Source organism: Urocampus carinirostris, chromosome 17, assembly GCF_059441175.1.
Source record: "Urocampus carinirostris isolate Australia breed hairy pipefish chromosome 17, RoL_Ucar_1.0, whole genome shotgun sequence".
In the NCBI taxonomy this organism is placed as follows: Eukaryota; Metazoa; Chordata; class Actinopteri; order Syngnathiformes; family Syngnathidae; genus Urocampus; species Urocampus carinirostris.
This window is the reverse complement of record NC_142365.1, coordinates 1,932,247-1,955,809: the sequence shown is the minus strand read 5'-3', so window position 1 is coordinate 1,955,809 and position 23,563 is coordinate 1,932,247. Positions and strand designations below refer to the sequence as shown.

General features: G+C 42.5%; 2 protein-coding genes across 2 annotated transcripts in view; one reads left to right on the top strand and one right to left on the bottom strand.

Annotated features, from left to right (window-relative positions):
* Positions 1 to 23,563, bottom strand: part of LOC148348908 (von Willebrand factor A domain-containing protein 7-like) — a 56,168-nt gene that overhangs the window by 11,976 nt on the left and 20,629 nt on the right. The gene's annotated exons all lie outside the window — the stretch shown is intronic.
* On the top strand, positions 3,723 to 21,568 carry coro6 (coronin 6). Its single transcript, XM_088320726.1, has 11 exons — positions 3,723 to 3,907; positions 8,270 to 8,486; positions 10,251 to 10,373; positions 13,286 to 13,415; positions 14,067 to 14,245; positions 14,330 to 14,449; positions 14,515 to 14,619; positions 16,691 to 16,836; positions 16,900 to 16,957; positions 19,874 to 20,101; positions 20,939 to 21,568. The coding sequence occupies exons 2-11, from the start codon at positions 8,289 to 8,291 to the stop codon at positions 21,059 to 21,061; spliced, it is 1,410 nt and encodes a 469-aa protein (XP_088176852.1). The 5' UTR covers positions 3,723 to 3,907; positions 8,270 to 8,288; the 3' UTR covers positions 21,062 to 21,568.

Below are 23,563 nucleotides of genomic sequence, written 5' to 3'. Positions count from 1 at the left end.
TTTCACTTCTCTTATTCTTTTTATCTTTCTCTTTTTCACTTTCTTTTTCTCTTTTTTATTTTCCCCCTTCTCTGTTCATATCTCTATTCTGCTTTCTCTTTTTCTCTCACTTGTTCTCCCTATCTGTTTATCGGCTTCTCTTTCTCTCCCTCTCTTTCTGTGTCTCTTTCTCTTAAACTCACTAGTCCGGCCCCTGTGAGATTTTTTAGAGCATTTGTGGCCCCCAGCTCAAACCAGTTTAACACCCCTGCTTTAAGGCATTGCTTCTCAACTTGTCTGACTTTAGGACCCACCATAATGTCAAACTCCGATTCATATCAAGATAGAATTTCCACGTCTTAAATGGATCTAATGACAGGATTGTGCAGTTTTAAAGAAATAGTAGAATATTTAACCTTTATTTTTCCCCAAAAAAACAAAATTATCAAGTACCTTATATACTAGCTGAGATGCGACCTGAGCCTTCATGGGGCCCTAGGCATAATTATAATTGGGGCCCCCGATCATTTGCATACTGACTAAACCTTATTCCATGTTCTAATCCAGGGGTGGGCAACTGTTTGGAGTCGGAGGCCCTAAATTTTGGGCCAAGGGGACACAGCTGGAAACCAGTCCAATTTTTAAATTTGGAAATCTACATACAGACATTTTCTTTTGAACTAGAACTAGATGAGTCTCATCAAATTGGTTTTGAAACCTTCCAAATTGAAGCAAAATATATTTCTCATCTCATTAACTGCACGGCTTATCCTCAGTAGGGTCGCGGGGGGGCTGGAGCCCATCCCACCAATCATCGGGCAATGGGCAGGGGACAGCCTGAACCGGTTGCCAGCCAATCGCAGGGCACACGGGGACAGACAACTTGCTCGCTCATTCACACCTAGGGACAATTTCGACCGGCCAATCCACCTGAAATGCATGTCTTTTGAATGTGGGAGGAAACCGGAGTGCCCGGAGGAAACCCACGCAAGCACGAGGAGAACATACGAACTCCGCACAGGTAGTCCAGTAGCTGGATTTGAACCCACACAGGAGGTTCCCGAGACCTTAGAACTGTGCCGCACACGCACTAACCACTGCGCCGCCGTGCTGCCCCAAAATATACATACGGTCCCAATTTTAAGCAAGTTTTCAAGCGTCACAGTAGTTGTACTTTTTTAAAGTATTTAGTGTTACTGTATTCAGATTTTGTTTTTTAGTATTGTAGTTTAATTTTTTTGTACTACATCTGCGGTACTTTTCTCGGTAGTTTTTCCTTAGTCGTAAATTCTTAGTATATCTCTAATATTTTTGTTGTATTACTGTACTTAAATGATGTAGAAAATTATTATTATTTTATTATTATTATTATTTTATTTACTATTTTATAATAGTATATGTTACGATTATTATTTTCGTATGTTTGTACTATTTCTGTTGTAGAATTATTTTTATACATCTGTAGTATTTCTGGAGTTTTATATTTGTAGTATTTTTGTCGTAATTCCATCGTAAACTTTCATGTAGTATCGCTCTAGTTGTAATACTTCTGTAGTAGTATTTCTGTAGTCATATTTTTCTGGTAGCGTTTTGGATTATTGTATTATGAAGTGGTGTTTTTGGACTTGACTAGTATTTCTGTATTTTTGATGTATTTCCAAAGCAGTATTTTAGTTATGTCTTTTTTTTTGTAATCACAGTATAGTTTTTTGGCACATTACTTTAGTATTTTGTAATATTGCTGTTTTTGTGTTTTTGTAGTCATTCTGGGGCAATATTTCGGTAATATTTGGTATAGTATTTTTAAAGTATTTCTATACTCGTGTTTTTCTTTTCCGAAAGTAGGCAAATTAATACATGAAGTCCCCTGTTTTTAAACACTATATTCGACATTTAGTTTCGTAGTGCTTTTGTCGTATTTCTGATGAAGTTATCGTTGTTTTCTCATACGAAAGTGACATTCGGGACAAGGTTGGCACTAAATAAGTCAACCGCTCTTTGAGGCCCCCTAGTGGTCGCGGGGCCCAAGCAGCCGCTTAGTTCGCTCGGTGTTGTGCCCTTTTCCGACTCCTATGCAAATTCCTCCCCCCCTCCGATTTTAAATGAAAAAAAACAACAACAATTTGTTTACACCGCGGGATCCAATGCAACCAGGGTTTCATTCACAATAAAAAAGACATTACATACGGATATTATAGTAAATCAAATAAACATTATTTGTGTACAATTAGTTGTGATTGCGGAAATCATAGCGTACAGTGACGTTGGTGACTTTTCCATCCGCGTTAACAAACGCATTTTGTAAAATACGATCGCGCTTTATTGTTTAAATAAATGCGTTATATAGACTAGGATCTCCCAATTATTATAATTAGCTCGCTTTATTTTGTTTTAAAGCGTATTATATAGAATACGATCGCTTTTGTCGGAAGCGTACATTGACGTTGGTGACATTTTCATCCGCGTTAAAAAACGCAATTTGTAGAATAAAATCACGCTTTATTGTTTAAATAAACGCATTATATAGACTAGGATCTCCCAATTATTATAATTAGCTCGCTTTATTGTTTTAATAAGAGTTTTATATAGAATACGATCAGGGGGGGAGGAATTTGCATAGGAGTCGGAAAAGGGCACAACACCGGCTCTGTGTGCGACCCCCTAAAGCCGCTTTAAAACGGAAAAGAAATTTAAAGTATTGAGATCAATGTTCCCTCTAAGCTGCGCGCGTGCGCAATCGCACACTGCCCGCACATTCTCAGCGCACAAGAACATCTAGCCAGCGCACAAAAATCAGGGCTCAAAATGACTAAGAAGCGACTCAAGTATAAGTTACGGTGCATGAAGGTCAAAATACACGGGTTCCTCTGACGTTGTGTCCTAAATGCGGTATTTTGAAGTCGAGTCGAAGTAGAACGCAGTTGAGTAAAGTTAGTAGAGTTTGTCGAGAACCGGCTTCTTTGGCTCGGCTCACTAAAAGGAACCGGCTCTTTCGGGTCCCAAACGGCTCTTCGGATTGTTTTTGCTTCTTTAATCCCAACATGACCAAATATGATGTAAAACTATGCACAAAATGACTTAAAGGAAGGGGGGAATAGAACAAAAAAGAAAAAAATGAATGGAAAAAGTAGTGAAAAGCTGAGAAAAAAAGAAGGAAACATTTAGAAAAAAGCCAGAAAAAAATGTAAGAAAAAAGTAAAAGCTCTGAAAAAATAAACACAATGAGATTTTTTTAAAAGAATTTTTTAAAAAGTAGAAAAAAACAACGGAAAAATGAAAACGTTTGTGTTGCATTCAAATAATTTCCAATTATATCAAGTAAAAAATGTGATTAAGTACAGTTCTGTATCTTACAACCGACTAAATAATCCCCCAAAAATGTTAATATTATGCGACACAAGAAAAAAAAAGAAAATCTTGTGAAAGAATTGTAAAAACAAATGACGTTTGTAGGCCGTACAACCTTTGCAATAGTACATGAGTCAATTCATTCAAAAGTGAAAAATCATTTTGCATCGTCAGAAACTCCGCAAAATGTAACTTGATGTCAAGTTTTGGACATGTTGGATAATGGATTAGTTGCCACACTTGGGATTGCCGTTGCTCACTGTTGTTTCAAGCGTTGCTCACCGACTTTGTGCGAACGCTCAGACCCCTGCAAAATCACAGGGAACATTGGCGCCACAGGTCGTTCCTGGTTTTTGTTTTTTCTTGTGTCTCATTTGAGTTGACAGGCCCTGATGTCCCTCCCCGGCCCCCCTCTACAAGAGGCCGCTTCCAAAATAGAAGGACCGTCACCCAATCACTCCACCCCCAGACTCTCTCCGACACACCGGCTTCTTCTCTGCGCCCACCTCGACGCACTCGCCTCGACCAGGACCGGGACCCCCAAGCGCTCCGGGTCTAGTGGGTCTCCCCTTCACGCGAGGTGAGCTTCGGCGCGCCTCTTTACAAATTCTGAGATTGAACGAGCGGGTGACGTGGTTTTTGTGTGAGGGGGAACGTGAAGGCACCGCGCCGGACTATTTAGGACGAAGGACTGGCATGGGGGTCCGGGGTGGGGGGGCGTCCGCGCACTCGCATGTCTAAATTAGGAATGGCAGGGGCCACTCGCTCGCGGAGGGGCCATTGCACCTGGGAAAAGGCCATCCTTTCTAAAAGCGGATCTGCATTTCTCTAGCGCTTTTCAAGTCAATGACTTCCCAAAGCGCTTTACAATGTGCTTCACATTTCCCAATAGCGGCCCTGCAGCCATGTAAGGCGTTAACCTGCTTATTGGGGGCATTAGGGGTTCAGTGTCTTACCCAAGGACACTTTGACATGTAACACGGACGAGCCGGGATTCGAACTGGGATCCCTTGATCCCAAGACGAGCGCTCTACCTCCTGAGCTACTGTCGCCACTCCTTTGTTTTCCTGTCATTCAGGAAAGGAATGACAGTATAAGCCGCACCCCGCAAAAACAGTCTGACCCAGGGGTGTCAAACTCATTTGAACTCTGGGGCCACACCATAGAACAAACATTCTGTCGGGGGCCGGACGAGTAGATGAAAGAGAAAGAAAAAGAGAGATAAAGAAATATAAGAAAGAAGGAGGGAAAAGGAGAGAGGGCGGGACAAAGAAAGAAAAAAAGGGAGAGAAAGGGAGAAACAAAAGGCTTTAACAGACTCAGTCAACCAATTCAAAAACATTTTGCTAGAAAATCACAATGACCCAGCACTGGTAAGCTATTTTCATAACAACTGTCCTTGGGGGGCACCCTGGTGCTCGCTGGCACCATGTTGGAGACCCCAAGTGTAGTACAACTGATTCAGAAATCTAGCTCCACCTGTCCCAGGCATGTTATTTGTGAGGACTCAGGAGGAGGAGCGGTGATTTATGATAAATTAAAGCCTGTCTTTTGTGAAAAAAAATCTAAATTAAAAAGGACTGTGAAGACATTTTGTTTTTCTGTGTCTGTAGAGCAGGAGTGTCAAACTCATTTGAACTCGGGGGCCACACGATAGAACAAACATTCTGTCGGGGGCCGGACTAGTAGTTTAAAGAGAAAGAAAAAGAGAGATAAAGAAATAAGAGAAAGAGGGAGGGAAAAGGAGAGAGGGCGGGACAAAGAAAGAAAAAGAGAGAGGGAGAGAGCGTGAGAAACAAAAGATAAAAAGTCGTAAGAGGGGGAAAAGAAAGGGAGAGAAATCCAAAGAGAAATAGAAAGACAGAAGGAGAGAAAAGAGAAAAGAAAGCGCCAAGGGTAGGAAAAAGAAGTTAAAGCAAAAGAAGTTAAAAAGACACAGAGAGAAAGAGACAAAGAGCAACAAAGGAAGAGAAAAAGAGAGACACAGAGAGTGAAAGAGACAGAGACAGAGTGGTAGAAAACGGGTGGAAAAGAAAGAGAGAGAGAAAGAAATACAAGTACAGTGTCTTTGCTCGAGGCACCTGGCTTTGGCAACATCAAGTGGACATATTTCAACCTGCAGCTAGTTTTTCTCTTGCGCTTCTCTGAGTGTTGTGTCGTGGGCCGGATTCAATCCCCCAGCGGGCCTGTCAAACTCATTTGAACTCGGGGGCCACACGATAGAACATTCTGTCAGGAGCCGGACAAGTAGATGAAAGAGAAAGAAAAAGAGAGATAAAGAAATATAAGAAAGAGGGAGGGAAAAGGAGAGAGGGCGGGAAAAAGAAAGAAAAAGAGAGAGGGGGAGAGATCGTGAGAAACAAAAGAGATAAAAAGAGAAGACGTGAGAGAGGGCGGAAGAAAGGGAGAGGAAGAAAGAAATCCAAAGAGAAACAGAAGGAGAGAAAAGGGAAAAAGTGCGAAGGGTAGGAAGAGAGAAAGAAAAAGAGAGAAAAGCAAAAAAGGAAGTTGGAGGATATGAAGTTAAAAAGACACAGAGAGAGAGAAAGAGCAACAAAGGAAGAGAAAAAGAGACAGAGAATGGGAGAAAAGAGGTGGAAAAGTGAAAGAGAGAGAGAGAAATACAAGTACAGTGTCTTTGTTCAAGGCACCTGGCTTTGGCAACATCAAGTCGACATACAGTAAATTTCGAACTATAAGCCGCTACTTTTTTCCCAAATGCGGCTTATTCAGTGAAGCGGCCGATTGATGTCATTTTTCTAACGGCCGCCATTGGCACTCGAGTACAAAAGGTCAAATTTAGACTGCATCCTCTTAGTTTATGTTCGAATCGTCCGTATGACAGAGGACAGGGGTTTGTTCCGATTATGAGGAAGACGCCCTTGATGGCGGCAGTTATGAAGAGAAAGACGAGGACGGTTTACCGTGAATTTCCCAATAATAATCTCACAGAAGGTTTACCCAAAGTTTAACGGAGCTTAACAAGTATAACAAACGCTCCAGCAAAGCACAGTTCAAAGGAGCGCGTTTAAGTACTCACAGAAGCAATCAGTCAATGCGAGTCAGTTGGTGTCCATGGGCGGGGCCAACTGGTCGCCGTGGCAACCGCGCAAGACATGACACAAAAAAATACTAAAGATATAAATAGAGTAAAAATGCTTCTAATTTTAGTGATTTTAATCATTGTTTTCCTATTTTATAAAAAAAAAATGACGCGAATAAAAAATAACTCCTCTACGGATGATTTTTGCCTAATATAAGTACAGAATTTAGTTTTCTAAGAAAATGTGATGGAAATCTCGATGAACTCTAATGACAGGTTTACAATCCTAAATAAAAACAGAAATATCACCCGACATAAATACATTGAGACGTGGAGAGACTGCACTATGCAAATCAGTGTTTCTGCGTACCATACGCAGAAATAGTGTGATACGCTCGAATGCCTTTTCATATGTCGTCTGTACCACTGGTGTTCTAGTGCTAAAGTGTTAAGGCCCACCGCAACCCGGGTTCAAATCTTGTTGCATATGTATAATTGATTGCTCAAATCCGGATGAAAACTGCGCAGCTAGAAATACGGTATGCTTTTCCAATCTTGGGCACCATATTATAGAGTTATAAGGTGCGCTTTCAAAATTGGTCAATTTGGTTTTTTTTTAGATGTGTATCTCGGGTTCTACTGTAGTACAGGTTTTCCGAATCCCTGTCCCCAATTTTGACCCGTTTGTGTCCTCGAAAAGCCACATTTTGTATAGAACAAAACCATCAGGGGCGTTAGCAGTGTTCCCTCTAAGCTGCGCTCGTGTGCAATTGCGCACTGCCCGCACATTCTCAGCGCACAAGAAAATCGAGCCAGCGCACAAAAATCAGGGCTCGAAATTACTCATTAAGAAGCGACTTAAGTCAAAGTTACAGTGCATGAAGGTCAAAATACACGGGTTCCCCTGACGTTGTGTCCTAAATGCGGTAAGTCGAGTCGAAGTAGAACGAAGTTCAGTAAAGTTAGTAGAGTTTGTCGGGGAACCGGCTTCTTTGGCTCGGCTCACTAAAAGGAATCGGGTCCTAAACGGCTCTTTGGGTTGTTTTTGCCTCTTTCATCCCAACATGACCAAATATTATGTAAAATTATGCGCAAAATGACTTAAAGGAAGGGGGGAATAGAACAAAAAAGAAGAAAAATACCAAAATGAAAAAGTAGTGAAAAGCTGAGGAAAAAAAAACAAAAGGAAGAGAAAAAAAGAAGGAAAAATTTAGAAAAAAGCCAGAAAAAAAGAAAAAGAAAAATAGGAAAAAAGTAAATAGAGAACAAAAAGAAAAAAGTAACAGCTCGGAAAAAATAAACACAATGAGATTTTTTTTAAAGGAATTCAAAAAAAAAAGTAGAAAAAAAACAAACAAAAAAGAAGAAAACGTTTGTGTTGCATTCAAATAATTTCCAATTATACCAAGTGAATCTTGTTGCCAACATTGTACTTCCACTCAAAAATGTGATTAAATACAGTTGTGTATCGTGCAACCGACTCAATAAGCCCCCCAAAATGTTAATATGATGCGACAAAATATATCAGGAAATAAAAAGAAATGGATATTTTGTGAAAGAATTGTAAGAACAAATGACGTTTGCAGGCCGTACAACCTTTGCAATAGTACATGAGTCAATTCATTCAAAAGAGAAAAATAATTTTGCATTACCGGAAACTCCGCAAAATGTAACGTGATGTCAAGTTTTGGACATGTTTGATCATGATTTAGTTGCCACACTTGGGATTGCCGTTGCTCACTGTTGTTTCAAGCGTTGCTCACCGACTTTGTGTGAACGCTCGGACCCCTGCAAAATGACAGGGAACATTGGGCGTTACCAAGGTCCATGTTTAGGGAAGCCCTTGTTAGGCCTTTGTCCTCATTTCCTTTTGTCCGTCCGTGTCACCATTTGCCTTAGTCTCGGACCCCCCGCAGCCATGAGTCGCAGCATCGTGCGACAGAGCAAGTTCCGCCACGTCTTCGGCCAGACCGTCAAGGCCGAGCAGAGCTACGATGACATCCGCGTCTCCAAGGTGACGTGGGACAGTTCCTTCTGCGCCGTCAACCCCAAGTTCTTGGCCGTCATCGTGGAGTCCAGCGGCGGCGGAGCTTTCCTGGTCATCCCCCTCGCCAAGGTCGGTATTTTGCACAGCAAAGCCCGTGCGTCATCCTCGCTCTTGAACATTGTGTCTAAATCGGTGTTGGCGGTCTCAATTGGTTTGTTCCTGGCTGGAGTTGAGCGTCTGTTTGGGATCATCACATGGTCCTCGCCACCATAGGATTGAAAGCTTCCATGAAAAAACCCGACAAATAAGAATCAAATGTTCCGATAAAAGCTCTTGAGCTTTTGAGGACGCAGGCTCCTCCTCCAGATATGTAAACCCTGGTACTCAACAACCAGTCCTCTGTACATGATGTTCCTACACCAGCACAGCTAAGAAGAGTTCGATAACAATCCTGCTCGTCCAATCAGCTCTGCTTGTGGAGGAAGACATCCAACGAGCAATCACCAGGGTTTCCCTACCAATGCTTCATGTAGACCATCACCGTTTGTGGGCAAACACCAATTCTAGGAGTCCAGTGTTTTATTCTAAGGTGGTAGAAACAGGTCTATGATATCGGTCAAGAACAGACCTGTCTATGAGAAGTTGTAGCAGAGGCTGACTCAACTCTTCTTTCTCGATTGTCGAGCGTTGTCCAAACGAACCTGGACAACCTCTAAAGTCGTCATAGACTACTAGCCTCATGTCTATATGAAAAAGAAACGGTAGGCAAGTGGAAAGGACAAAGCTTTTCAAAAAGCAGTCTTGTGGATCTCAAGCACCATGGTTCCCTACCTATTCTCCAGATAGACCATGACTGTTTGTGGGCAAACACCTATTCTAGGATGCCAGTGTTTTCTTCTGATATTTGTCAAGAACATAGCCGTGTCCTAAAAACTGGTATTGCTTGAGCTATTGAGAAGGCGGAATCAACTTATTTTCTGGATTGTCGATCCTTGTCCAAAAGAACCTGGACAAAGTCTTGTGGATCTCGAACACCAGGATTCCCTACCTATGCTTCAGTAGACCATCACTGTTTGTGGGCAAGCACCTATTCTCGTACTCCATGGTTTTCTTTTAATGTGGTTGTCCTAACTCTTTGTCTTTGAGATTTGTCAAGAACATACCCGTGTCCTAAAAACTGGTATCGCTTGAGTTATTGGGAAGGTGGACACAACTGATTTTCTGGATTGTCGACCCTTGTCCAAAAGAACCTGGACAAAGTCTTGTGGATCTCGAACACCAGGAATCCCATACCATGCTTCAGTAGACCATCACTGGTTGTGGGCAAGCACCTATTCTCGTACTCCAGGGTTTTCTTTTAAGGTGGTTGTCTTAACTCTTTGTCTTTGAGATTTGTCAAGAACATACTTGTGTCCTAAAAACTGGTATTGGTTGAGTTATTGAGATTGTGGAATCAACTGATTTTCTGGATTGTCCTCCAGGGTTTTCTTTTAAGGTGGCTTTCACAAGCGTTTGTCTTTGAGATCTGCCAAGAACTCGTGTCTGAGTTGAGAACCGATACAACTGACAAAGTCTGAAGTCGACGAAGACTGATTTCTTCGCGTCTGTCGGAACAAAACCAGTAAGCAAATGGAAAGGAGCCACTGCGGCCTGACTGGCCGACCGAAGTCTGGACTATTAATACTCGGCCACCACCAGGAGGCTCCCGTCCGCTTTGCACTCTTGTGACAGCGGTGAAAAAGTTCCCTTTCAGCGCCTCGGCTATAAATACCCGGTTGTGTGTGTGTTTGTCATGTCCAAACACGTGTCCTAGCACAATATGAAAGTCTCATGGTGAGGACATGACATTGAATTCCGCGTGACCTTGGGCTGAGATTCTTGTGTGCTGCGCAGATGGGTCGCGTGGACAAGAACTACCCTCTGGTCATCGGACACTCCGGACCGGTCCTGGATATCGACTGGTGTCCCCACGACGATAATCTTCTGGCCAGCTGCTCCGAGGACTGCACTGCTATGGTAACCGAGGCAGGAACCCAAACAGTCGCACGAGTTAATGCCGGGGTCACCAACCCTTCTGAAGCTCAGAGCTTCTCCTCTGTTACCGGTTAGAGCAAAGGGTTACCAGCAAGGGCGATTTTAGCTATGGGGGTTCTGAGCACCCGGATCAGGGTGGGGCAAACTATGGCCAGCGGGCCACATGCGGCCTGTTAGGCTCCTTCATCCGGCCCGCCAAACACAAATGGTCAAAAATTAAAGAAGGTACATATCTATCTATCCATCTATCTATCTCTCTATCTCTCTATCTCTCGATCTCTCTCCCTCCCTCTCTCTCTATCGAGAGAGAGAGAGAGAGAGAGAGAGAGAGATATAGAGATAGATATCGAGAGAGAGAGAGAGAGAGATATAGAGATAGATATCGAGAGAGAGATATATAGAGAGAGATAGATATCTAGAGAGATATATATAGAGATAGATATCTAGAGAGAGAGAGAGATATATAGAGATAGATATCTAGAGAGAGAGAGAGATATAGATATCTAGAGAGATATAGATATAGATATCTAGAGAGAGAGAGGTATATATATCTAGAGAGAGAGAGGTATAGATATCTAGAGAGAGAGGTATAGATATAGATATCTAGAGAGAGAGATATATAGATATCTAAATATATATATATATATATATATATATATATATATATATATAGATATCTAGAGAGAGAGAGAGAGATATCTAGAGAGATATATAGATATCTAGATATAGATATCTAGAGCGAGATATAGATATCTAGAGAGAGAGGTATAGCTATAGATATCTAGAGAGAGAGAGGGGTATATATATATATATATATCTAGAGAGAGAGAGAGAGATCTAGAGAGAGATATATATAGATATAGATATCTAAATATATATATATATATATATAGCGAGAGAGAGAGAGATAGATATAGATAGATACTTTATGTATCCCCGAAGGGAAATTCTCACTTCCAGCAGTATCCTTGTGTTGAAAAATCAAATAATAAAATAAAATATATAGAATACAGAAATAGCCAATATAACGTGTTGGTATAGATTATTTAAATAATGCTCCGGAAAATACACACTGTCATAAAAATAGGGTAACATGCAAATGTGGGGGTGGGGTTTAATGTGGCTTTTACTACTCCGGTGGAGTTAAAGAGCCTCATGGCATGAGGGATAAATGATCTCCTCAGTCTGACCGTGGAACAAGACTGTGACAGTAATGTCCCCATTGTCCTTTTGTGTCTGCAAAAGAACACTACAAAAATAAATTTCACATTTAGTGCTTAAAAAAGCGATCTGACATGTTATTTTTGTCTTTATTCTGTTAAGAAAAAACACAATTGAAATACTATAACAGTAATATCAGAAATAATAAAGAAATGCTGCTAAGATACTAGTATGGAAATACTTCAAAATGTGCTATTATTTGACTTTTTCAGGCCTGTTCGTGGAGGTACAAACCCCTAAAAAGATGAAAGAATAAGTCAAAGAAATAAATGCAAAACATGTCTTACTCTGCTGCCATCTTCTGGCTTAAAGTCATGATTGCATCCTAAAAATTCATAACTGATGAAAATTGTGGGTTTTACATTTTTTGCATGCTATTTAACCAACATTTATTCGGCTAGTTATCAAGCTAAATTTTGCACTACCCTTTAGCTAGCCATCTAGCTTTGTTTTTAGCTTTCTATCTGGCTATTTAGGTGTCTTTTTACTATTTTAGCCAACTATCTAGCTCCCTTTTAGTTTTTTTGGGTTACTTTTCAAGCTAACTATCAAGCTACCCTTTTAGCTATTTAGCAAGCCATCTAGCTTTGTTTTTAGCTTTCTATCAGGCTATTTAGGTGGCTTTTAGTGAGCTAGCTAGCTCCCTTTTAGTTTTTTTGGTTTACTTTTCGAGCTAACTATGAAGCTACCCTTTCAGCTATTTGGCAAGCCATCTAGCTTTGTTTTTAACTTTCTATCAGGCTATTTAGGTGGCTTTTAGCGAGCTAGCTAGCTCCCTTTTAGTTTTTTTGGTTTACTTTTCGAGCTAACTATGAAGCTACCCTTTCAGCTATTTGGCAAGCCATCTAGCTTTGTTTTTAACTTTCTATCAGGCTATTTAGGTGGCTTTTAGCGAGCTAGCTAGCTCCCTTTTAGTTTTTTTGGTTTACTTTTCGAGCTAACTATCAAGCTACCCTTTTAGCCATTTAGCAAGCCACCTAGCTTTGTTTTTAGCTTTCTATCAGGCTATTTAGGTGGCTTTTAGTGAGTTAGCTAGCTCCCTTTTAGTTTTTTTGGCTTACTTTTCAAGCTAACTATCAAGCTACCCTTTTAGCTATTTAGCAAGCCATCTAGCTTTGTTTTTAGCTTTCTATCAGGCTATTTAGGTGGCTTTTAGCGAGCTAGCTAGCTCCCTTTTAGTTTTTTTGGTTTACTTTTCGAGCTAACTATCAAGCTACCCTTTTAGCTATTTAGCAAGCCACCTAGCTTTGTTTTTAACTTTCTATCAGGCTATTTAGGTGGCTTTTAGCGAGCTAGCTAGCTCCCTTTTAGATTTTTTGGTTTACTTTTCGAGCTAACTATCAAGCTACCCTTTTAGCTATTTAGCAAGCCATCTAGCTTTGTTTTTAGCTTTCTATCAGGCTATTTAGGTGTCTTTTTACTATTTTAGCCAGCTATAAAGCTCCGTTTTAGTTTTTTTCATTTACTTTTCAAGCTAACTATCAAGCTAGCCTTTTAGCCATTTAGCAAGCCATCTAGCTAAGTCGCTATTTTCGAAATGTATCTCAAACTAGGTGCCATTCGTGCTAATTTGGAACACAAATGAGCTTTCAGCTTTAAAAAGGTTTAAACTACACAATACCGCAACATGTATCGGTCAAGTATTACACGGTGTCCCTTTAATTTCTGTGCAGGTTTGGCAGATACCCGATCACTCCCTGTTCCGTCCCCTGACAGAACCCGTGGTGGTGTTGGAGGGCCACTCCAAACGGGTCGGCATCGTCAGTTGGCACCCGACCGCGAGAAACATCCTGCTGACTGCGGGTACGGCCCCCCATAGGGATGCAACAACTCATCGATAAAATCGAGGATCAAAAGTTTGGCGACTTGTTAGATCGTCGATTGATTGTAATTCAAGAGCTACATTAAATCGATACGAATAACATTTCTGTTGTGATGCCGAGTTTTAGTGCCACTTTCGTCCGGCAGAGGGCTCCAAAACCGTTTTATAAAAAAGTGGACTTACATTTCTCAATCTTTTTTTTTTATGAACTTCATCATTACAAACAAAATTGACATGAAACATCAGAAAACAAGTAAATAGAGAGATAAATAATGACATGTTTAGCTCCGGCAGCACGTCAGCGCAGTGGTTAGCGCGTGTGCGGCACAGTTCTGAGCTCATGGGTTCAAATCCAGGGCCAGTTGGGCACCATGGCAACGTGACAATTTTGTGTTGTATGATTAATCCAAATATAATATGTTCTGCGGATGAAGTGCTAGGAAAAGGGTATCTTACATATACTTGTATGCATTTTTTGACAAAAACGTTTAATTTTATAGAATATCCTGTTGTTTATCTCTCCATAACTTCAGTATTTGAATGAAGGGGAGGAAGTCTTCAAGAAATCCGATTTAAAAAAAAAATCGAGCGATTCACAGATCTTGAAGCTCATGGTATCCGTCTCTTCACAGCGAGCGACAACCTGATCCTAGTCTGGAACGTGGGTACGGGGGAAGCGCTCCTCTCCATGGACGACCACCCGGACCTCATCTACAGCATCAGCTGGAACAGGAACGGAAGCTTGTTCTGCACCACCTGCAAAGACCGCCGCCTGAGGGTCTGCGACCCCCGCAAGGCCGAAGTGGTGGCGGTGAGCGGCCGGGCCGAGGAACCGGGGGAACGTGGAGGCTTTTGTCGGATGATCTAACCCCGCCCCCCGTCCTTCTCCTCCCAGGAACGTTTGGCCCCTCACGAGGGCATCCGACCCATGAGGGCCATCTTCACCAGAGACGGGAACATCTTCACCACGGGATTCACCAGGATGAGTCAGAGGGAACTGGGACTCTGGGACCCGGTACGCTCGATCGCTTCTGATGATGGAAAACGTGTGCGGTGCTAGAACTCGTTGATCTTTTTCAGACCAATTTTGAGGAACCCATCGCACTTTTGGAATTAGACACCAGTAACGGCGTCCTGTTACCGTATTACGACCCGGACGCCAACATGGTCTACTTGTGCGGCAAGGTAACATCCTTTTATTGCTTCTGTGTAGTGAGTTGGGATCCTTCAAGATAATCCAGACCAGTGTTCCCTCTAAGCTGCGCGCGTGCGCATTTGCGCACTGCTCGCACATTCTCGGCGCACAAGTAAATCGAGCCAGTGCACAAAAATCAGGGCTCAAAATTGCTAATTAAGAAGCCAATTAAGTCAAAGCTCCAGTGCATCAAGGTAAAAATACACTGGTTCCCCCGACGCTGTGTTTTAAATGCGGTATTTGTCACGGTCGCCTTGGTGACCAGTCTGCCCCGCCCTCTGGGCAACAGCTGAAGCAGTTCCACTAATTGTGGGTCTGCTATTTAAGGCTGCATTGTGGGCTCTGCGGTTGCTGGTTCATTACTCATTATTCACAATCCCGGTCTGTTATGCCTTGTCCTGTTTTAGTCTGTTATGCCTTGTCCTGTTGAGTTCGTGCCGGAGGAACTCTGTATTGTTCTGTTTTGCCCCGGAGTATTGGGCGACTTTTATTTTATTAAATCAAACTTATGGATCGTCAACGCATTTGAGTTCTCCCTTCATGCCTCCTGCCTCCGTTCTGGTCCGGTCACCTTCCACGCCACCACGCCTCGTGACAGTATTTTGAAGTCGAGTCGAAGGAGAACGAAGTTGAGTAAAGTCAGTAGAGTTTGTCGGGGAACCGGCTTCTTCGGCTCGGCTCTTTCGGGTCCTAAACGGCTCTTCGGGTTGTTTTTGCTTCTTTAAACCCAACATGACCAAATATTATGTAAAATTATGCGCAAAATGACTTGAAGGAAGGGGGGGAATAGAACAAAAAAGAAAAAAATACCAAAATGAAAAAGTAGTGAAAAGCTGAGGAAAAAAAAAACAAAAGGAAGAGAGAAACAAAAGGAAAAAATTAGAAAAAAAGCCAGAAAAAAAGAAAAGAAAGAAATGTAGGAAAAAAGTAAATAGAGAACAAAAAGAAAAAAGTAACAGCTCAGAAAAAATAAGCACAATGAGATTTTTTTTAAAGGAATTTGAAAAAAAAAAAGTTTGGGTTGCGTTCAAATAATTTCCAATGATATCAAGTGAATCTTGTTGCCAACATAATAATAATATAATAATAATAATAATTTCCTTGTATTGTCATTCTGTGTAACAATGTACACAGAACGAAATGTCGATTGCACCTGACCCGTTGTAGCGAGCCGATGCAGCCGCAGCCAACAGAGGGCGCCGCCGACCACTTTTTAAGTCTTAGGAATGACTCGGCCGGGGCGCGAACCCGAACCTCCCAGTCTCAAAGCGGGCGCCTTACCATCTAGGCTACATTGTACTTCCACTCAAAAATGTGATTAAGTACAGTTCTGTATCGTACAAGCGACTCAATAAGCCCCCAAAAATGTTGATATGATGCGACAAAATATATCAGGAAATAAAAAGAAATGGAAATCTTGTGAAAGAATTGTAAGAACAAATGACGTTTGTAGGGCCTGCTACCTTTGCAATAGTACATGAGTCAATTCATTCAAAAGAGAAAAATAATTTTGCATTGCCGGAAACTCCGCAAAATGTAACGTGATGTCAAGTTTTGGACATGTTTGATCATGATTTAGTTGCCACACTTGGGATTGCCGTTGCTCACTGTTGTTTCAAGCGTTGCTCACTGACTTTGTGTGAACGCTCAGACCCCTGCAAAATGACAGGGAACATTGATCCAGAATGAAAAACCTTTTTCAACTTACTGTATTTTGTGCACTACAAGGCGCAACAAAAACAAAGTACAAAACAGGACTTCCCAAAGCGCTTTACAGTGTGCTTCACATTTCCCAATAGCGGCCGTGCAGCCGTGTAAGGCGCTAACCTGCTTATTGGGGGCATTAGGGGTTCAGTGTCTTACCCAAGGACACTTCCACGTGTAACACGGAGGAGCCGGGATTCGAACTGGGATCTCTTGATCCCAAGACGAGCGCTCTACCTCCTGAGCTACTGCCGCCCTCTTCCACACTCTTTAAGGCGAAGGGGAGGGGAAAGCGGGGTTAGCACTTGTGTCCCCATGGAAAGTGTCCATCTAAAACCCGATGTCGTGCATTTCCAGGGAGACAGCAGCATCCGTTACTTCGAGATCACAGAGGAGCCGCCCTTCGTGCACTACCTCAACACCTTCAGCAGTAAGGAGCCGCAGCGGGGGATGGGCTTCATGCCCAAAAGGGGCGTGGACGTCAGCAGGTGCGAGATCGCCAGGTGAGGCGAGCCGTCGATCCGCCTCTCGGGAACACGAGTCCGACCTCTTACCTTTGCTCCGAGGTTGTACAAGCTGCTCGACAAGAAGTGTGAGCCCATCACCATGACCGTTCCCCGAAAAGTAAGTCCTGTCCCTTCGCCGCTCACGCTTCCAGAGACTAGTAGATAGATGGATAGATAGTTTATTCATCCCTGTCGGGAAATTCATACTTCCAGCAGTATCCTAGTGTTGATTATTAACAGATGAACAGGATGGCCTCAGGGTGCTGTGTTGTCGTTTACAACAGCGGAGTGGATGACGTCACACGCTAGGCCAAAAGTTCGACGTCCCTGCAGCAGATGGAAATCTTTGTGCCCAGGGTTACACCACCTCGTGTTCACGTAGATGGCGAGTCCGCCTCCTCTCCGCTTCCCGCAGGCTTTTGTGTCTCTGTCTGCCCTAACAGCGCTGAAGCCGGGTAGCTCCACCTTAGCGTCCGGGATGCTAGGCATCAGCAAACTGCACTCCCTGTACGCTTTGATATTTTTCACCAGCACAGCCAGTTCGTCAGTCTTCTTTAGAATAGGATAGAATAGACTAGAATGGAATATACCTTTATTATCATTGTTACAAAATGGGTTAACATATTGTGACAACGAAATTGGGCATGACTCTCCAGGTTCACACATTCACAGTGAGGTAAAGAAACCAAGAAGATAAGGTTATAAAACAAGGAGGATAAGGTTATAGTTATAATTTACACAATATTTACACAAAGAAATGACGGCATGTAGGATGTTAAATATAGTATGGTACCGTAAGGATTTGTGCAATATGCATTTGGTGCAAAAATAGTCAACATAGTGCAAAAAAATAGTGTCCCTTGGACCCGATATCCTCAGGGCAGACCGTTCTATAGGCTAGGACCATACTGGCTGAATGCTCCTTCGCCATTGGTCAGTTTTGGTCCGCACCCTATGGACAGTCGGGCCAGAGGCCCCAGAGACCGAAAGGGCCCATGTCATAAGAGCAAATATAAGAAAACATTAAACATGACTATTAGACTAATGTATTTGTATTTTTGTATTTTATTTATTCAGCCAGTATAAACCATAAACATGATATATACAAGAAATCATTTGACACGCGAACCCTCAAAAATGATAAAATAATAGATGTAAAAGAATAGAGTAAAAAAGATATTGTAGTGTATAATACAAGGTCATTCTATAGAATAGTTTAAAAAGAAAGAATATGTAAATAACAAGACTAGAGTAGAATAGGTCGGAGGAACGCCGTTGGCATAATAATACTAAAGATAAAAACCTAAATCAATTCCCGTTGAACAAAAACTCTCTTTAAGACATGAAGTCTTGCTCGCAATGGAGCGAAGACGGCGACCTGACGGCAGGTCATCAAAGTACCTGCGAGGGTGAATGGGATCGTCTAGAATTTTTAGTATCCGTTTTCTAGTTCGATCGATGTAGATACTTTGCAGGGACGGGAGGCCAGTACCTATTATTTCCCCTGCCGTCCTCACTACCGATTCCATCTTTGACAATTCTTTCTGATTGACGCGACCAAACCAGACTGTGATTGACCTCGTTAAAACGGATTCAATGATAGCACGATTAAATTGACGAGAATGGATTGACGGACTCCGAATGATTTGAGTTGACGAAGGAAGTAGAGCTTTTGTCTGGCTGACTTTAGAACATCAGTAGCATTGACAGTCCATGTGAGGTCAGCTGACAAGTAAGTACCCAGAAACTTGAATGAATGGACCAGTTCCACCTCACTACCATTAATTGACAGTGGCACATGCGGGGGAGGCTTAGTACGGAAATCTATTATCATCTCCTTACTTTTACCTACATTCAATAACAGATTACTGTATTTTCCGCACTATAGGGCGCACCGGGTTATAGGGCGCACCCCCCAAAAATAGTTTTTGGTCCTATATCTTCCATACATAAGGCGCACTGGATTATAAGGCGCTATGACGGGAACGTGGACAAAACAGTCAGATAGTTCAGTCCAACTTCTTACCCCCTTAACATTCCCAAAGCTTGCAAAGAAGCAAATATGTGTCTCAGACATATACGGAAACAGTGTCTGTACGATGTCACTCAAATGCATTGTTCCTAATATCATTCGTAAGGTTCAAGTCTTCAAGAAATGCCAACCATTCCTTAGTTTCTATTTTCTTTTTCGCTCGCAACTTTACTGTGCATATGACAATAAACACTTGGAATTAAGTTGAATTTAAAAAAAGACCCATCACAGAAACATCAATATCACTCTGAAACAAGATACTGGGAAAATATATAGCCGGAGTAGCTCACCGAAGTCGTTGTGTTCAATAATAATGTGCAACCATGGTCCTCTTATATCCGTGAGTGTAGTAGATCCAGGAGAGTAAAATATTTACAAATACAGTACAGAAAAGTAAAATACTGTTTTCTCTATGCCGTCAGCCCAACTTGCTATTCACATTCATCTTTTTCGGCCAATTGCAGGCTTTGTTTCGCCCCTTTAGCCTATGCGAGCCTGTAAATGATTAAAAAGGATCCGCCCCCTTTACCTCCGAATAACTTTAGCCAATAGTGACTGATTCAAATGATGATTGACACATTGGTTAGGAAATGAAACGCCGGTATATAAATCCCAGCATACACCGCGGACGACTTCGCCTTCGGGGGAAAATCGAGTCGGCGGCTGCTTGCCTTTGTTGCGAGACCTTGCGACTTAATATTGATCCATCTATAAGGCGCACTGTATTATAAGGCGCATGGTCAGCTTTTGAAAAAAAAAAAGACTTTTAGGTGCGCCTTATAGTGCGGAAAATATGGTACTCTCATGACACCAGTTGGAAAGTGAATCAATTTCTGCTCGGTATTCAGTTTCGTCTCCATTTGAAATAAAGGCAGTAACCTTGGTGTCATCTGCATATTTAGCGAATAGTGAATGGTCAGAATTGGGTTGACAATCATGTGTTGATGTGCGATCATGATTTTAACATCGGATTCGCTGATTGGCTCCGTTCCGCCCCGGCAGTCGGACCTATTCCAGGACGACCTGTACCCGGACACCGCCGGTCCGGAACCCGCCCTGGAAGCCGAGGAGTGGCTGGAGGGCCGGGACGAAGACCCCGTCCTGGTCTCCATGAAGGAGGGCTACGTTCCACCCAAGAGCCGCGAGCTGAAAGTCTCCAGGAAGAACCCGCTGGAATCCCGGCCCGCCCCCCGACGCAGCATGTCCGCGTGCGAAACCGCACGCCTACCGGTGAGTTTTTGGCTTTTCGGCAGCGCGAAGCAGCAAAAGGAAAACAAACCTCGTAGAGGATGTCCGCGTAGAGACAGACGTCGCCGATGGCGTACGGTCGGGAGAGGCGGGTGAGACACAGTCATTATGGGAAGGCATTTCAAACTAAATTCTAAATGAGTGGGGTCTCAATCTCCCCACAAAATCTGATTCGATAACAGTTTTGATAAATGCAGTGTTCATTATACCTGTGAAAAGTGATGGGTCAAAAATCTATGGGTCCCAACAGAGATCTATGGCTCCCCAAAATTTAGTGTTATCGGGGTTGAAATGGTAAATCGGCGACAAATATATAATAGAAATCTATATATTCATTCAGTTTTTATCATCAAATTATTAATTAATTTTCTGCATCATATTATTGTTGGCAATATACCGATGAAAGGGATAACCACAAACCTGTTTTTTTATGTTCTCCTTTTATACTTCCTTTTTTTCTTAATTTCTTTATACAACATCATCATTCGGAATATAATGCATCAAAGCAAGTGAGCCGTTGGAGAGCCGGCTCTCTTGAACGAGTTGAGCCGAAAAAGCCGGTTCTCTAAAAAGAGACAGACTTTCACTACACAACTCGAGATCGGCGTGCGGACGAAAACTCGAACCGCGAGACCAAAACAACAATCTGCCTGACAAAAAGTGGAGTTTCCCATTTTCCCTTTCTCTCCCATTTTGCATGAAGTGTCTGGCCTTCATTTGAACTTCTTTTCCTAACCTTTCTGTCTCCGTCCTCTCCTTTTTTTCTTCCCGTCTGCACTCCTGTCTTCATCTCCTCCCTCTCCTCGCTTCCCGGCGCAGCCGGAGCTGCTGGAAAGGCTGCTGGAGGAGATCCAGCACCTGAAAGCCACCGTATTATCCCAAGAGAAAAGAATCTGCGATCTGGAAAACAAACTGTCCCAATACACCAACGGGACGGCCTGAGCGCCCCGCGGGCCCTGACGGACGCTTCTCAAGCGTTATGTAAATTTGCGGCGGCGACACAGGAGTCGAAAGCCGCGGCACGGTATCGCCCAACGCGGCCGACCCTTTCGTGGCCTTCGGTCCGAACGGAGGCTTCGAGGTCGTAGGGACACGCTAAACCCACCGGGGCAAAAATTGACGGGCACAAAAAATGGGTCAGGGCTTCAAAAGGTGAGGTGTATAAAATGCAGCCCTGATTTTTTGACAACCTCTTGACAACTCTAAACACAATTCCCACATACAATTTGATTTCCTATCAAGTCCGATTCGTCACCTGATACTTGTGTCCCTCTTCGTGCTTTTTTATATCTTTCGGGAAGACTTTCTCTTTTCTCCATTCCCTCACATTCGTCTCTGGTACTGTGAATACGTGCGGCCATCATTCAAAACACCTATTGACAACTCCAAAAACAACATATAATTTGATTTCCTATCAAGTCTGATTCGTCACCTGATACTTGTGTCTCTCATCGTGCCTTTTTATATCTTTCGAGAAGACTTTCACCTTACTCCATTCCCTCACATTCGTCTCTGGTACTGTGAATACGTGCGGCCATCACTCAAAAAACCTATTGACAACTCCAAACACAATACCAACGTATAATTTGATTTCCTTTCAAGTCTGATTCGTCACCTGATACTTGTGTCCCTCTTTGTGCTTTTTTTTATATCTTTTGGGAAGACTTTCTCTTTTCTCCATTCCCTCATATTCGTCTCTGGTACTGTGAATAAAAAGTGCGATCGCGAAATCGAATGCGCATGACACTCGAATAAATACAGTACTCTTGCCCGCGTGAACTATGCTGTTTTCAATTGTTTTGAATTTTTCCTAAAGGTGAGTGATTTTCTAAAATGTACAGTGGCTTGCAAAACTATTTGGCCCCCTTGAACTTTGGGACCTATTGCCACATTTCTTCAAACGTCAAGATTTGAAACTGTCATTTCTTGTGAAGCATCAACTATAAGTAGGACACAATCATGAAGTGGAACACACTTTACTGGATATTAAAAAGAAATGATTCAGCCCCTTTACTTTCAGTGCACCAAACTCTGTCCAGAGGTTCAGTGAGGCTCTCTGAATGATTCAATGTTGATCAAAATGACTAACGATGATAAATGGAATCCACCTGTGTGTAAACAAGTTTCTGTATAAATGCACCTGCACTGTGATAGTCTAAGATGGTCTGTTTGAAGCGCAAAGAGCATCATGAAGAACGAGGAACACATCAAGCAGGTCAGAGATACTGTTGTGGAGGCGTTTAAAGCTGGATTTGGAGACAAAAGGATTTCCCAAGTTTTAAACATCCCAAGGAACACTGCAAGAAATAATATTAAAATGGAAGGAGTGTCAGACCACTCCAAATCTACCGGGCCGTCCCCCTAAACTTTCAGTTCATACAAGGAGAAAAGTGATCAGAGATGCAGCCGAGAGGCCCATGGGTACTCTGGATGAACTACAGAGGTCTACAGCTGAGGTGGGAGAATCTGTCCATAGGACAACAATCAGTCGTATACGGCACAAATCTGGTCTTAATGGAAGAGGGGAAAGAAGGAAGCCATTTCATAAAAAGTGTCGTTTTAAGTTTGCCACAAGCTACCTGGGAGACACACCAAACATGGAGGAGAAGGTGCTCTGGTCAGATGAGACCAAAATCTAACTTTTTGTCAACAACGCAAGACGTTATGTTTGGCGTAAAAGCAGCACAGCTCATCACCCTCAACACACTATCCCCACTGTCAAACACCGTGGTGGCAGCATCATGGTTTGGGCCTGCTTTTCTTCAGCAGGGACAAGGAAGATGGTTAAAATGGATGGGAAGATGAATGGAGCCAAATACAGGACCCTTCTGGAAAAGACCTGAGACTGGGAGGGAGATTTGTCTTCCAACTAGACAATGATCCAAAACATAAAGCAAAAGCTAGAATGGAATGGTTGACCCAAAAACATATCAAGGTGTTAGAATGGCCAAGTTAAAGTCCAGCCCTCAATCATATTGAGAATCTGTAGAAAAAAACGCTTTCACTGAGCTCGAGCTGTTTTGCAAGGCGGAATGGGCCAAAATATCAGTTTCTCCATGTGCAAAACTGATAGAGCGACTTGCAGCTGTCATCGCAGCCAAAGGTGGCCCTACAAAGTATTAACTCAATGGGGCTGAATCATTTTGCACACCCACTTTTTCGTTTTTCATGTGTTAAAAAAGTTGAAAATATCCAATAAAGTGTGTTCCACTTCACGATTATGTCCCACTTATTGTTGATGCTTCACAAGAAATGACAGTTTCAAATCTTGACGTTTGAAGCAATGTGGCAATAGGTCCCAAAGTTCAAGGGGGCCAAATAGTTTCGCAAGCCATTGTTAATGGACACAAAGGAGACAAATTTCGTTTGCTCTTTCGCAAAACGTTGTGTCTTTTAATAGTTTACACTAAGTCAAGAGTTTTTCTTTAAAAAACTTCAAAACAA

What these genes read in the sequence shown, in the direction of transcription:
- coro6 (XM_088320726.1), top strand. Translation starts at nt 8,289, where the DNA reads ATGAGTCGCAGCATCGTGCGACAGAGCAAGTTCCGCCACGTCTTCGGC. An exon ending in TGGTCATCCCCCTCGCCAAG is followed by an intron (nt 8,487 to 10,250) that starts GTCGGTATTTTG and finishes TGTGCTGCGCAG; the next exon opens with ATGGGTCGCGTGGACAAGAA. An exon ending in GCAAGGCCGAAGTGGTGGCG is followed by an intron (nt 14,246 to 14,329) that starts GTGAGCGGCCGG and finishes TTCTCCTCCCAG; the next exon opens with GAACGTTTGGCCCCTCACGA.